Source organism: Anas platyrhynchos, chromosome 6 (assembly GCF_047663525.1).
Source record: "Anas platyrhynchos isolate ZD024472 breed Pekin duck chromosome 6, IASCAAS_PekinDuck_T2T, whole genome shotgun sequence".
NCBI lineage: Eukaryota > Metazoa > Chordata > Aves > Anseriformes > Anatidae > Anas > Anas platyrhynchos.
The window spans coordinates 27,036,022-27,051,460 of record NC_092592.1 but is presented as its reverse complement, the minus strand read 5'-3'; the positions used below and the strand labels follow the sequence as shown (position 1 = coordinate 27,051,460).

At 46.9% G+C, this 15,439-nt stretch overlaps 1 protein-coding gene across 2 annotated transcripts in view; it reads left to right on the top strand.

The window, feature by feature from the left end:
* LCOR (ligand dependent nuclear receptor corepressor) overlaps positions 1 to 15,439 on the top strand; it is a 58,171-nt gene continuing 42,732 nt past the window's right edge. The window contains exon 1 of one of the 2 annotated variants that reach the window (XM_038181016.2): positions 1 to 149. In XM_038181016.2, coding sequence (XP_038036944.1) covers positions 53 to 149 — 97 coding nt within the window. In that variant the 5' untranslated portion in view covers positions 1 to 52. The remainder of the gene's footprint in view (positions 150 to 15,439) is intronic. The other variant, XM_072039707.1, reaches the window with a different exon arrangement.

Below are 15,439 nucleotides of genomic sequence, written 5' to 3'. Positions count from 1 at the left end.
CCCACCCCCCCCCCCCCAACCAACCCCCGCCCCCGGCCCCGCCGCCCAGAAGATGGCGAGCCCGTGCGGGCGGCAGCAGTGCTCCATCGAGAGGCGCGGCGTCCGCCACCAGCTCGATTCGTGGCGACACAAGCTCATTCACTGTGTAGGTGAGGGACGGCGGCGCGACGGGGAGGCCGGGCCCGGGCCCTACGGAGCCGGTGGAGGCGGCGGGAGGGGAGAGAGAGGAGAGGCTCCACCGGGGAGGCTCCGCGGCCTGCGGGACCGCCCCCCCTCCTTCCCCCCCTCCTCCCTCTCCCTCTCCCTCACCTCATCCCCTCCCGCCGCCGCCGCCGCCGCCGTGAGGCCCGGCCCGGGCCGTGCCCCGCCCTTTGTCGGCAGGGAGGGAGCGGGGCCGGGGGTCCTGCCCTTTTGTGCGGCCCCTGTCAGCGCCCGGCCCGGCCCGGCCCGGCCCGCGGCCCCTTCAAAACTTGCTCAGGGCCGGGCCTCGCCCGCCTGTCACCGCCCGGCCCCCCCCCCTCAAAATCCCCCCCCGGGCCCACCGTGAGGCGGCACCGAGCGGGTGGGGGGGGGGGGGGGGTGAGGGGGGGGGGAGGGTACCGGGAAAGTTGTGGGTCGGAGGCTGGAAGGATGCGTGCTTCCCTTTTCCTTTATTTTGTATTTTATTTGATTATTTTTCTCCCTTTATTTACCATTTTCCGCCCCCCCCCTCTCCCCTCTCTCTCTCCTGTGCGCCTCTGTTGTTAGCAGGGCTCCCCGCCACCCGGGCGTTCGCCTTGATTTATTTTTCTAGAGGGGGGAAAAAAAAAAAAAACAAAACCGAGAAGCCTGCCGACGGCCCCCCCGCGCTGCGCCAACTTTCTCCGTTCCAAACAAGAGCTCTCTCGCCTTTTTATTTTCTATTTTTTTCCTTTTTTCTTCCTCCCCAGCGAGAAGCCGAGGCCTTGCCTGCGGGTGGCGGGGCACCGGCGCTAGGCCGGGCATCCCGTAGGTGCAAGGTGGGTCTGACAACAACCACGGCCCGGCGTCCCCAGCCATCTCCCACGCCGTGCCTCTCCTCCCCTGGCCTCCCTCGACCCCAGCCCCGAGCCTGGTTTTATTTTTAAATATGTAAAGACGGCCCTAAGCTGCCAGGGGCTGCTCGGCGTAGGTAATCGGGAATAACGCTCGCAGATTCACTTCGGTGCCTTGTGCGCAGAGTTAAACCTCTTATTGGTGGTTAGCTCAGCATCCCGGGTTGTTGTTGGGGATTGAGGACGCCGTTTTGGGTGGCAGCAGGAGTTGGGAGCGCTGCTGGGTCGGCTCCTGGCCACAGCGAAGCGCGTTAGGGGGTGTGATGCAGATGTGTGCGATGGATGCTGGTTAGCTCCAGGTGAATGCCAGCAATTAGCTGGTTTTGAGCAGAAAGCAATTCAAGGGCAATGCATTGCTGAGAAGCGGCCTCTTCACGTGAAGGCGCTGGCTTTTCTTTCCAACTGGTTGGCGATGTTTCTGGACCCAGTTTATGCGGTTTAATTCTGATTCTAGCTGCTAGCGTTGCTCTGCTAGCAGCGTCTTGTCAGCTTCTGTCTCTACGTGAGCTGGATTTATTTTAATTCTGTCTCCTTTTCACGTCTCCTCTTACCTTGCCTGCTGGGGATCACCTGTTCTAGTCCTTTCTGCCCTCCCTGCTTGCAGCGTGTCATCTCATCTTCCCTTCTGTCCCTGCTGCTTTGTGCTCGGGTCCTGGGATCCTCCAGCGCTGCTGTCCTGCTGCTCAGAGCCTAGCCAGGAGGAGTGAAGGGGGAAAAAAATGACAGTTTCAGAGCTGCTGTTGGAGATCTCGGGCTGGAGTGAAACGCAAGAATTATTTGCTCATTAGGCTGCTATTTGGGAAAATCGTGGGTAGCTAGAGAAGTTTGTGTAACCTTCAGACTTGAGGAAAATGCTACGTTATTAAAGTTCTTAGCAACCCGAAGCGCTAGAACTTAAAACAAATACCCTCCCTCCATCGTTCATACACACCCTGATCCACTCCCTAAAGCCATTTAAATAACCAGCTCCCGGGGGGTTGCTCTCTCCTCTATCCCTTCCTCCAAATTATTTGATATAATTTCTGTCTCTGAAGGATTTCACTCTGTGGAAGTCCCTCTGTGCGTGTGTGTTTAACAAAAGGTACCCTGAGAGCTGTTAAGCACAGAGTTGACCGGGATTTTTTGGAGGTAAAGTGCAAAAACATTTTTAATAAAATGAAGTCCAAAGTTTAACAGTGCTATGAGACTTTTTATCTTGATGGCACTGTGTCGTAAATAGTTTCAACCTCAAATTGATCAGCTTTATGAGGTCTTGGGACCTGCCCTATTCCTAGTATGAATCTTGCATAAATTGTTAGGTCGTATAAGTGTGTTAATTGTTACCCATTTTTGTTTCTGAATTTTTTTCCCAGAATTATTGAAGGCTGATTGCACTAGTCCAGGGTATCAGCAGGAATTATACTGTTATCTTAACTCCTTGTTCCAAATACCACTTTGTCTTAAGTGGCTTGATGGTGTTGCTGGAGGCTTGGAAGTTGAGCTGTTAAATGAGGGAACATTGTTTTTTGTGTCATCTGTTTTTAGAGGTCTTAAGAATTTGTTCCTCTAAAAAATACTGAAAGGTAAATATGGGGAAGTAGAGTATGGGACAATTCCCGTTATGTCAGAAATACCTACTCCTATTTAGTTCTGACAGTAAACCTGAGGTGTGTGGGATTCTCTGTTAGCATTCCCTGGAAAGTCCTGCTAATTGCACACAGTGCAGTAGTCAGAAAACATAAAGCCTGTGGTTTGAACTAGTGCATTTGGCAATAAAAATGGCTTAAGTAATTCACTTTTCCCTCTTGTTTCTGCAATAGGCTGGGCTGTGGCTTCATGACAGTTTGTCAAACTACGCTCGTGTTCCCAAGGGGAGCAAAACCACAGGAGGACTGCAGGACAGCCCTTGCCCACAGTGAGCCAATGCAGGGGAGCTGTGCCAGCAGAAATTGTCATCCTTTTGGGGGAAGTAGAAGCATTCTCTGCTAGTCTAGCTCTCTGCACTGGCTCTCTGTGGGGTCCAGCAAAAACAGGAGAGGGCGAGAATGCATGGCTGGTGGAAGGGTGAGTGAGAACGCAGCAGGAGATGCAGATCATCCCCAACTGTCACGCAGTTGCATCTTTGGTTGTGCCAACACGTTTTTTGTGGGAGGTAGCTCCGAAAGCTGATCTGGCTTAAACCTGTCCTCGACATGCATTTCAAGCCCATTTTTCCCTTTTCTTAAGGTGAGGGATGGGACAGCTGGTGAGGAACAAGTCCACAAACAGTTCTGCTGCTGCAGTGATGTAACGGAGGGAGCAACGTGCTGTGCCCAGAGGTGGAGGGAAGTGTGGTGAAGGGCTTCTCAGCTCTTCTCACAGCACAGCGTAGTGGGTTGTTGAACCACAGCGTAGGCAGCAGAGGAGGGGTGAGCAGTGTCTCGATGCCCCCGTAGTACTTTGATTCTAGAGGCACGATTTGCTAGATGATAACTGTTTGATGCTGATACAAGTGCTCCCTGTGCCAGTCAAGAGGGCTAGCATCTTTCTTAGTGGCCAAATGCAGGTGCCTAGCGATGAATGTGGGTGGCTGTGGGTTTTTCTTAATACAATTGGTATGTATTTATTTCAACATTTGTCTATTCATCTCTCCCAGGCTTCAGTGACTCGCTGAGTTGGAAATGGTTAGCGAGATCAGATAAGAAATGGAGTTTAAAGGGAAGAGAGCCCACAGATCCCTGAAACTGCTTTTACGCAGGCAGTACTAGCATTGCGGTGCTGTGTGCTTACTAGACTGATAGTTTCAGGTGATCGCGTGCGTTTCTACTAGCTGGTGATGCCTGGCCCGTTGTTAAATATTAGCAGCACTCTAAGAGACTCCCTGACTGAATCAGAACTTCCCCTGGGGGGAGGGAGAAAGGCAATGTATTAGTTTCCTTCAGCAGCGATCCTGATTTTGGGACAAAATGATCAAAAAGGGAAACCTGTAAAATCCACACCAGCTTTCCAACCCTGGGCTCTGTCAGTGTTTCATTCAGAGATTACTTCAGCTTATTTTGGCAGCCAAGAAGTAAAATCAGCTAAACGATTCCCATTTAGATATTTACTTGTTCCAAGCAATCGTTGCTGGTGAAATCCCGTGACCCACGTTCTTGATCCTCATGCTGATTTGTTGAATGGCGGTGGTCTTCCACAACTTCAGGTACTTAGGGCTAAAGTGTGGATTCCGTGGAAGAAATATGAGACAACAGGAAGTATTAGAAGTTAATATTAATCAAGAGAAGGTGTATAACAGGGAATAATTCTGAAATCTTTATTGCATTTTCTTATCTTGATGATTACTTGGGTTAGTTCCAGCCTGTATTACAGCTGATATGAGTAAGCTGCTGCTTCCAAAATATGGAACAGTTAGCCACGTTATCTCATTGTTTTAGAAGCAATTTGAATCTCCAAGTCTTTAACATAGTTCTAGTTCAAAGGGCAGATCGTATTTCTTTGATCCAAAATAAGAAAGGTCATTCTAGCCCTGATGGTGATGGAAAACAGTAATAAAAAAACAAGTTAGCAGAAACTGGGCTGAAGTAAAAGTTTAAATATAGAGCTATTCTAAGCTGGGATCTGTCCCCATGCCCCCAGTAAACGTGCAGGTGGTACTATTGGCCTTATCTCATCCTGCATACAACGTAGATGCAGCTTGTGAGTTAAAGATCATCAAGGTCCCTTCCAACCTGAGCGACTGAGGCGCTTTGTATTAATATAAATCTGTCGTACAGCAACTTGCTGGTAGCTAAAGGCTTGTTCAAGAAGATCTGGTCTAGACACATTTTTGTCTGTTGGCAGCACGAATGCAGGGAGGGAGAATTACCCTTTTATGACAGTTATGCCAGGAAAAAAAAAATTGAGGCAGCTGTCACTTAAAAATCTTTAGTTGTAAGGAATGAAATTTACAGATTGATATTTAGCTTTACTTTAAATGTGCACGGAAGGGTGGTAGGCATCTGAAGAACAGTAGTAGAAGTTGAACTGCGGGGGACGCATCTAGATCTGTTTCAGATAGCTCCGGTATTCTCCACAAATCCCTTGAAATCACTTGTTTCTCTGCTTGCAAATGGAGAGAAGCCTGCTAGGGATGGGACCAACCGAACAAAAGCGTGCTCAACAACCTCGGTCATCGCTTTGCGTTCTTTGGATGGACGCGAGATGAAATTTTGGATTAGGCCAAATCACCGGGGTTGTTTGGCATTTCAATGCAAATCTATTTTAACTTGTACAAAGTAATAGCTGTCGCTGCAGGGTGGGAGGTTTCCTTCTTGGGACACTATGCTTCCTGCAGGCTGAACGTTTTTTTGACTTAATTTTTAACTAAGAGCTGATGACGTTAGAGTTCGTCCACTTTTCATAGAGCTCAAAATGAATTACAATAATCCAGGCTGTGCGTGCAGCAAATAGTCCAAGTCCATGTAGGTAAAGGCTCTGTAGAATTTGTATATGAATGCATAGATGGATTCTACAGATCTCCAATTTTGAGGTGATGGCACCATTTAAAAAGAGTACCTGTAGGGCTTCTTAAATTCTCCAAGCCGTTTTTGGCAGTTTGTGCCATATATTGCTGTTAATGTAAATACAGTTAGGTACAGAAATACAACAACTGCACTTTAATTAAGGATGGATGGTACGAAATCCCTGCTCTTGTGCTCGGTTGTCTAAATCCTTATTGCACAGTACTTAAACGTCTTAATGCTCTGCCATCTTAGGCTGTCTACTTTCAGGCAAGTCCTGTCATGTGGTTTTTGTCTGAGAACTTGTGTTCTTTAGTGGCCAGTGTAAAATACCAAAGAGAAAACTCAGTAAAGGTCAGTTTAGGCAAAGGTCTAGAAAGGCAAGCATTTAACAGGGTTAAGGAGAGGTAGCCATCTCATTCTGGTTTGGTGTGGAGAGGACCCGGCTGCACTGTTTTATATGGGACTTTCCAATTCTCCACCTCACCCTACTGTGCATTCATGTTCCCAGGTAGAATATGAAGCCTTGGTTCTACAAGGTTACTTGATGGCTTCTCCTCATTCTCTGATGAATACAAGGACTTCAAGATTTTCTGAGGATGAGGTTGGAGGGGAAGGTCAGGGCCAATCCAGGTTCTACCCCTTGCTGGAAGGGCTGGCAGTGCTTGTTTTCCTAAAATGGACAGAAAACTCTGCAAAAGCAGCCAGTCATCTGGTGGCATGTAGTATCTTGAATCATCTCATCCAGGCATGAGGTGAGCAGAGGAGCTCATCTGAAGCATCGGATGGAATCGCATCCATGGGCTGAAGGGAAGCAGAGCAGACAACAGGATGGCCTCTTCCAGCACCAGTGAGATCTTTGATTTTCATATTCTGTCTTGTAACTGCAGTGCAGGCAGTGGTTATGGCTGTCAGCAGTACTGTCTGAGCTGGCTTAAATAGTCCCCTCTGTGCCCACACAACTTGTGTGGCTGCCTGGTGAATCGGTGCCCTGCCTAGACCTGGCTGGAAAGCAATCAGTTGTTTTTTTCCCCTACAATATGTACAGGGAGAGGTGGAGAATGAAGAGCTGAGGCTGTTTGGTGTTGTCACGTATGTACACGTTTCTGCTGCCTTTCAGTGAGTAACTGCTAACTTCTACGTGCATTGTGTGTGCCTACAGGAGCAGGAAACCTGCTTCATGCATGTTTCTTCGAAGTCCTGTGAGTTACAGGTTACGTCCATGTGGCCTCAGCTTCTTTTTGGGGAAAAAGGAGAGCTTCAGCTTCTTTCCTTTTCTCTTGAAGAAGGATGTGCTGTTCTTGTGATTTTTGTTGTTGTTGTTTGTTTGCCTTCAAAGCACTTACCTTTTAGCTCAGATTTAGTCCATCTTCCGTGCTGTGTAGTAGTGGCATGTTCCCTTTCATGGCGAGTTGACAGAAATTCAGCTCTCGAAGCTGAGTGGGAGATTTAAGTTACACATCAGCGCTGCCTGTGCATCAGGGATGAAGTGGAGGTTATGGTGTTTCAACATTTCTGCAGGACATCACTTCCTCTGTAGTAAAATTGCTATTAGACGATGTCTCCATTTAATTTTTCCACTCTCACAGAGAAGAGAAAAGATGGTACTCCTGTTGCATTTTCTCGAAGCAGCAGCAAAGTGGCTGCACAGGGAAGACTTGCAGGGAGACAAAGGATGCTCCTTATGCCCTGAGGACCATGATATTTTATGGGAGGGAGAAGAGGGGGAGAAAAGAGGACTGGACAAGAGCCTAGTATTCATTAACAAAGGAAGCTTTCAGAAGCTGAATCCAGCAGCGTGGAAAGACATCAGAGGCCACCAGGCAATCTTAACTCTTGAGTTGAGTTTACTAATGAAAAATTTCCTGGTTCTCTTTGAACATTTTTTTTTTTTAATGTCTTAGTGTGGGCATCTTGATGTCTAGCTGGAGGATTGCAAAGGTCAGTCTGTCACAAGTGGCCTGTCTCCCACCTCAGCTGCTCTTGGGGCAGGCTGGCGGTGCTCGTGTTTCGGAAGTGGAGTAACTGACAGAGTAGGAAGAGGAACAGGTAGTCCGGCTACACAGTTCTTCACTTCTTGATTTCTCTTTGGCTATCTTAACAAAGGGATGTGAAAGTTTCACCCCTCAGCCTGCAATTCCTTGCAGTGCTCCCCCCAGGCCAGCACAGCGCACTGATGCTCCTCACCCTGCTCTCTTCAGCACGCCGTGGTGTTGGGGCCGTTCATGTGCAGCAGCCTCTTGTTGGCTGTTGTACAGGGAACTGCTTAAAACTTTGTCATGGGACAGCCTCAGGTTAGTCAGAGCAATGTGCTGGTACCCTTCAGCCAGGGGGGCTCGTGGCCAGAAGAGCCCTTTCCTAGCCTGTGCCTTGTGTCCTGCAGATTTGGGCTTCTTAAATATATTGGGATACACAGAACGGGTTGTGATTAGACCTTCCTAGCTTTGTTTAAATGCTCACAGCAGAGTGACTTTGCCTCAGATATTGCCCTTCTCTTAGTGCACTCATTTATTTGGTAGTTATCTTGTCAGTTTCCTGAACAAGCTGGAGGTAGGTGAGACAGCAGACATTGCCTGAAGTTGGGTTGTCTTCTCGGTTAGGGTTCATAATGATGGCAAAAGCGATGAAAGTGGCTTTCTAGGCGGTGCTTCATCATGATCTCTTGGTGCGTTTCTGAAAATGTGCCATCGTCTCCTTTGTGTGAAGAAGTTTTTGCGGAGGTGGACACCTAATAACTTCCATTTTATTCTGCAAAATCAAGAGAACAGAAGTGCATGGAAATAATTTCCCTTTTTGACCTAAGGAAACTTAAAATCAATCTTCTTAAAGCAGTGAATCCACGTACAGCCTTTAGAAAAGGAGGGATGTAGCTACCTTATCCCTTGTTTCTTGTTTAGTATTTTAAATTCATTAGGAGAACTTGAGTATGAGATTGAGGCAGCAAGGACAACTTCTTTTAGAAAAAGCATCTATGTTTTTCTCTGGATGATAGTTTCTCAATCTAATTGACCTCACCGTGCAGCAAGTGAAGTGTCCCTTGGTGGCTCTAGGAGCCCTTTGGAGAAGTTGTGCTCGTGTTGAGCTGCAAGGGAAACGTTTCACTGACCTCGGTGGCTGTCATTCATCTACGTTCATCTGTAGCTTACTGTCTTTCAGAATATTACAAGACTGACTGAAGAACTCCCAAGTGCAGAGGGAAGAACTAAGCGTGAAATGTTGGCTGTGTGCGGGTTTAGATGAGTATCTGTGCTTCAGGATGCGTTGTGTAGGACCTGTTCTGAGCCTTTGTGAAAACGAAGTGTCAAAGTCTTTTGGGGGTGGGGAGGTAATTTTTTTCCTGAAAACGTTTCCCATGAATATGTAGGTTATTGTGACTTGGGGGACAAAATTACAGCAAGTGTAATAGGAAGTGATTTTTTCTGACTAAATGCTTACCTATTGTCTGCACACTTTTTTCCTTACGCTTTCCTGCCTTCGTTATGCACTCACACAATGTAATAAAACTGTAATCTTCTGGAACCGCACGGTGAGATGCTCTGAGAACCCAGTTCTTCTATCTTACAGTATTTCTGAGAACTTTTCACGTGAACTGTGCACTTGGTTTTGCCTCTGCAGTTTTCCGTGAGCGAAGTGCAGTGACTTGGGAGCGGATGACTTCAGTGTGCAGTTGAGACAGGCCAGGCTGAGGTCCATTTTGGGTATGCACACTTGAATTTGACAGGAATGCTGTGTTTATCTCTTGAACAAGCCTGAACTGTTGAGAGAGGAACTTTGTTTTACCAGGGCTCTCTTAGATCAGTGACTTTTTTTTATTTATTTTTTGTTTTTTTCCAACCTGGAGTTGGCAAGAAACAACAGTGGAAAAACAAGCCTATTGCCAGGAGTTTAAATTGCGTGGGGTCTTTACGCTTTTCAGGAGCCCACAGTTAGAAAATTACTGCTCTAAATGATTTGTAAACAAAGGCTGTTTTCTTTTCCAAAGTGGCTGTAGGTGTTAAGGAGTACAAGATGATATTTAGACAGCTATTAGATAAGGATTGGATTTTTCTTTTCCTTTCTCTTTTCATACCTACCTACTTAAGAGTATATTTTTATTTAAAAAAAAAAAAGTATATTGCAGAAGAAACTAGCCCTGGAAGGCTTCAGCTTGAAAGCTAATTTCTGGAAAAAGGTTCAAATGGCATCAAGTAAGTCTGTTTTAAGTGCCTCACTCCCTGCATTCAGATCTTTTTTTTTCTCTTCAAGAACCTTGCCGTGAAGGCCAAACACCTGCTACAGAGTTTGTGTTGGATCTGAAGATTTCCTTACCACTCCCCTCTGGTTGTGAAGGGAACCTTGAATACGTGGTTATCAGCATAAACTGATGTCAGTGCCGAGCGTTGGCACATACCCTGAAACAACAGATTGATGCCCTCAAGACCAGAAAGGCAATCCGTTTTATTTATTTTAATGACTAAAAGATGATCCAGGGATGAGAAGGACAGTAAGCAGTGATAGTCGCTTGGTGCATCGCTCTTCTGGGCGTCAGAGCCCAGGTAACACTCGTCCCAGCCACTCTTGTAGCTCGCTCTGTTTTACTAGAACCAAAGCAGAGGTCACAGACTGAGTGCAATTGCAGTACAAAATTGAATATAGAGTTCAGAGGTTACTCTGCTCCGCAAGTTACTCAGTTTCAAATTAGATTAAAAATTGACTTCGTAAGTTAAGGATGTTGCAGACCTGTAGTCCACTTTGCCACGGAGACTGCGCTCCTTGGCTGTAGCAAACAGATTGGTTCTTGTTCCTAAATCATCTGCTGGCCTGTGACTCATCTTGAATTCAGATCTTCCTGCTGTTTGTACTTTGAACTGAATTCTCTGCTCCAAATAAGAAGAACGCAGAGGGCTTCATATTTTCTCAACCCCTGGTAGCCCAGGGACTACCAGGATGGGAGATGCCTTGTGCAGCTTATACGTGATGGGAGATGGTGGAGGGGAAGGCATGTGGGGAGAAGTCAATCACAGCTTTGTTGGTCTATACTTACTGGCATGTTGATGAACTTTAGCAGCTAAATGCACTTGTGATGACACCTCACAAACTTCAGAAAGTAAGCAGTTATATTTGGAAACTTTTCATTTGGGTTCTTCAGGACTGAAACAGCTAAACCTACTTTGAAAAACAATGCGAAGATGCTCCTTCCCAAGTAATGAGCCTCTCCCGATTATCGTGCTCCTGGGCATTTCAGCATCCTAACCCAAAAACCTGCTTGAGATCCTTTCCTGTCCATCCTTCACCTTGTAACTGAACCATGGAGGGCTTTGTCTGGCTGGGAGGGAAGAGGAATGGTTTTCCATGCTCTGTCTGGGGGAAGAAAGGAGGGACGTCTCCCGATCTCATCTTTGAAGCAGACAGGTCTTGGCTCTGAGCTTGCCATGGTGCTGCCTCGAAGGCTTTTGTGGCTCTGTCCACAAGCAGCGCACAGAGCTAATTTCGGAGCTGGTTTGTACTGGCAGGCTCACAGTCGTGTGTTGGAATTTATAGCATAGTTTGGAGAGTCTTGTCAGGGCTTTCTTTTAAAAATAACAGCTCTCACTCCAAACAGCGTGGTTTGCCACCCGTGGTTCTGGCTCTGCTTGCCATCTGGGTCCCAAAGGCAGGTTAGTGAGGGGCCTGGGCTAGGCTGGGCTGGGTGCCTGGGACCCCACAGTGCCTGGGGGGTCACAGTGCCCTGTGAGCGATGCCTGGTGATTTTCAGGAGCAGCCCGTGGCTCGGTGCAGCAGATCTTCCGCTTCCAGTGGCCTCACCGAAGTCGTAAGCTTGCTGTCGTTTTTGGAGAGAACATGCCGAATGCTTGTCTGCAGACTTGGAATCTCCTTGGTGATGCATTCTGCTGCTCAGGTGGCTCCTCCCCGTTGGCTCAGCCTGAGGGGAGGTGGACAGCCAGCTGAATGTGAGATAACGGGACATCGGAGCCTTGAAACAGCCCCGAGTCTTTCCTCTAGGAGCCGGTGAAGGAAGGTGAATAGCTCTCTAAAACCAGGTCTCTTTCCGAAGTTTAGCATAAAGCTAAAGCTTTGCAGAGAATGCTTTTTAGAAAAGGAGAAGATAGAGTTTAATAGCTGTACAATTACTCGCCTGGCTTGAATCCCCTGAGGGAATGTAAAGGTGTCTCTAAAACAAGGAGACCAAAGGATTTTGTTGTTCTGCTTCTGGACTAAGTGGGCTGTCAGCACCATACTGAGTGGCATAGCTAGTTAGCTGAGAGGTGTTTCTGTGAAACCCAGAGACGAGAAAAAAGGCAAGGCCAACCAGAGCAACAAAATAGATTTTGCTGAAAAATAAAGCTTTAAATAGATGTTTCTAGCAGTGTGGGTTGGTGTTTTTTTTTTTCATTCTTTTTCCTCGTCGGATGGGGCTAAACATAACCAAACTTCAAGGTTGCCTGAGGGGCAGTCATGGATATTTCATTGTGAAGTACTGAACTCCGATAGCCTTCCAGATAAATCTTAAAGCATTTTTGAGAGAGAGACAAAATAGTTCATACTCTAGATGCAAAACAGTTTCAGGTAAGCAACTGTCTTCCCATGAGGGATAAGGGAGTAAGTCCTTTTGAAGCTGCTGCTTATTAAATTTTTAGCATAAAATTTGGGGGACAGAGTTTAGGGAAAGACTAGTGAGGGAAGGTAGACAGGTTCTGTGGTGTATTTGTGGTGGTGTTGCTGTTTGGTTGGTTTGCTTTAGCATACAAAGCACTAGAAATAACCTGGACAAAAGCTGTTCTAAAAGTATGCGGTCCTAACCCTGAAGTCACGAACTGAAGAGATTTGCCTAGACAACATGCATCAGAGAACCCTTTTTTCAGGAAACCTGCATCAGCAAATAATCCTCAAGATCACTTGATAGAACCCACTGTTGGCTTTTGTGCCGTGAGTTATTCTTTTTCCAGAATGAAGTTAAACATCAGGTTATCCAATTTTTAACTGTATTGCATCACAGCAATTTAAGCAATTCAGTAGTGAGACAAATTTTTGAAAAGACGTGAAATTATTCTGTGTAAAATCACTGTTGTAGTGGAAAAAAGAATCGGAATTTACCGATTCAAGCTGCTATATCCTAAACATAATGTCTGATGTGTGTAGAAGGTGCTACAAGAAGAATTGGTACAACTTTTTTTCCTCTCCTTTTAATGACGGGAGAGGGACCTGAGTCATCCTGCACTACACTGCAATAATGCATTTCGGCATGATTTTAAAGAAACTGCGAGTCCACCTACAGCCTTTGCTGAGCTGTGAAAATGTGCATTGCGTTCATCGTAGCTCCAGGTTTGGGTAGTAGCTCGGATGCTAATCTCTGACAAATCCCAATTTTTCGTTTTTTAAGGAGTATAGAAGCTCACAGATGTTTAACACTGCCCAGTACAGAAAATCCTTCAGGAAAGGCCTTTGTTCTACCACAGGGAAATAGGATGCAGCCAGGAGAAGTGGATTTTCATGAAAAACCCCAGCTCCCAGTTACAGAGCAGTTCTTATCCCGGTGTAAACTGGAGGTGCTGCAGCGAGGCTCCCCCTCCCCATGCTGGTGCCCTCGCGCTGTGCGGGGTGTGTTGGCTGGTCCCCGACCCATCTCCTCGTGTTGCCGCGCAAATGCAAAGCGAGGGAGCATCTGGGGGGTGGAGGGGATGAGTGGGATCAACCCTGTCAGTGGAGAGGTGGATTTGTCACGGATTAAAGTGCCAGGTAATCAGTAATCGTAGCTTCAAAACACTGAGGACGTGCTGCGGGGTGGGGTTCCTCCTAACAGTAACCTTCAGTTTGCAGTAATCCGTCCTCTAGTAACTTCAGAGAAGCCAGTTGTGGAATTTTGAGTAGTCTTACTCTGCTCTTCATGGGCAGCAGCTTACACGACGTATTTCGTGCACATTTTTTTGCTGCTGTTGTTTTCTTGTTTTTTGTTTTTTTTTTCCTCCTCTAAAGCACTCAATTAGGCAAGCCTGGTTCTGCTCTTGATGCTGCCTTGCTGGTGAGCGTACCTTGAGCTGCACTATGTCTCCAGTGAGTAGATAAATCTTTTATCCAGTGCGTTAATTTTAATACAATTAACAGAAAATTACAGATAAACTGACATTATAATGGAGACATTAGAATCATCATTAGTTGCTGTCAACAGAAGGTGCCTTCTAGAGATCAAACCAGCTGAATTCTCACTGTATGCCCTCATAGGGGCTCATAGCAGCCTGAAACGAGAAATTCCAACAGAATAATGGTAATCTTGACTCTAACCCAAAAGGAGGGGAATTAACACGCTTTTAATGTTAGCTGAAAGGGAGGGGTTTTGCTTACCTGTTTGGGTGATTTGCATATTTAGGTTTTATGGAAATAGCAACAGACACTGCCAGGACATAAACCTTTAGGTTGATGATCTAAGTGGGAGAGATGGACTGGTGTAGAATCAGGCTCTTTAGGGTCAGTGTCCTCCCCAGACTGCAAGGATGGTAGATCTCTAACAATGGAAGCCTCCTGAGGGTAGTTCCAATACAGATGGACCCTGCGTTACACCAGGCTGCTGAGCATCATTCTTGTTATAGTTCCATATTTTCCTTTTTCCCTGAGAAACAGCCCCAGCCTCAGAGGATGCTTGGGCTGATCACAAAGTGTCGGAGTCAGGGAGGCTTGGACTGGGCTTTGTGTGGTCAGCCAGTTAGGATGCATGTTCATCAGGGCTCCTGCTGCGGGGATTTGGCATTTCCACAGCATTTAGGGCTTTGGTTCCAAACAGGAGTAAACTACTGGGATAGTTTGTTAACCCTGAACAGCTGTTTTTATATGAGGTGAACCTGCAGAGGTTTGCTTTCCTTTTTTAAAGGGGAGGGATCACTCGTCCTTACTTACGCAGTCTCCTCAACCTGTACAAGCGTAGCTGAGATGGTACAGAGATAGTAAGGAGGGGTGGGGCAGGGAAGGGAAGGGCTGTGAAACCTGCTGTTAGTGCTGAAAGGATGCTCAAGAGGCTGTGCTTTGAATCCCAAGGCTTGACTGGAGGTTGCCTCCATGAGCTTTATCTCCTGCTGGCACTGACCCCTTCAAAAGGGACATCAGAGGTGCTTTGCCCATGCCCCCGTGTGCAAAAGAAAAGATTTTTGTCGTGTCCAAAGCCTTGCATCTTCCTGAAACGCTGAGTTCTTCCATGTGGTTCTCAGATCTGTGCTGGCTCTACGACTTCAGCTACTTAAAGGCAGTGCTGTAATGTTTTAAAAAGCTGCGTTTCATCTGGGGTTGGCTCGAGGGATGCCTGGGAACGTGCTGTGGGAAACTCGGCTGAAACACGCAGGACCGACCAGTCTGTCAAAGATGAGAAAAACTGGTAGGGATCGGTTCTTTGTACTTGCCAGCACACCACAAGCAGAAGGTGTAGGGTGCCACAGGGTGACTTCTTTCAGAAATCCCTTAGCTCAGCAGTTGTCAGGAGGAGGAAGGAGAAAACCTGCACCTCCTGTTTTGCTGTGGCGATGTGCAGGCCTCCGTGCTAGAGCTTGTGCTGAGATGCAGCAGCATCACGGGCAGAAATAAGCATCTATTAAAAGATTTTTGTTCTTTGGTGGTGTTTTTTCCCTTCCTTTCCACTTGGGATCTGTGGACTGCCCTGAGCATAAAGCACACGGCCGCTTCTCCGAAGCTTCGTTACTGAGGATAACAAATCCTGCAAAATTAGCCTGCTCTGTTTATTTGGGAATGAAGTGGAATAAATGTTTCATACTTTGTGCCTGGAAGCGTTTCTGAAGAGCAGAGGCTCGATAATCCTCAAAGACACACGCTGGTTACTTAAATTGCTGCATTTGAACTTCTGGGGCGTGGGGGAGAGGGAAATCTCTTGCAGGCTTGCTGAAGGCAGAGGCAGTTGTTCCCTCCTCCCGCTTGCCCCTCCAGCTGGAT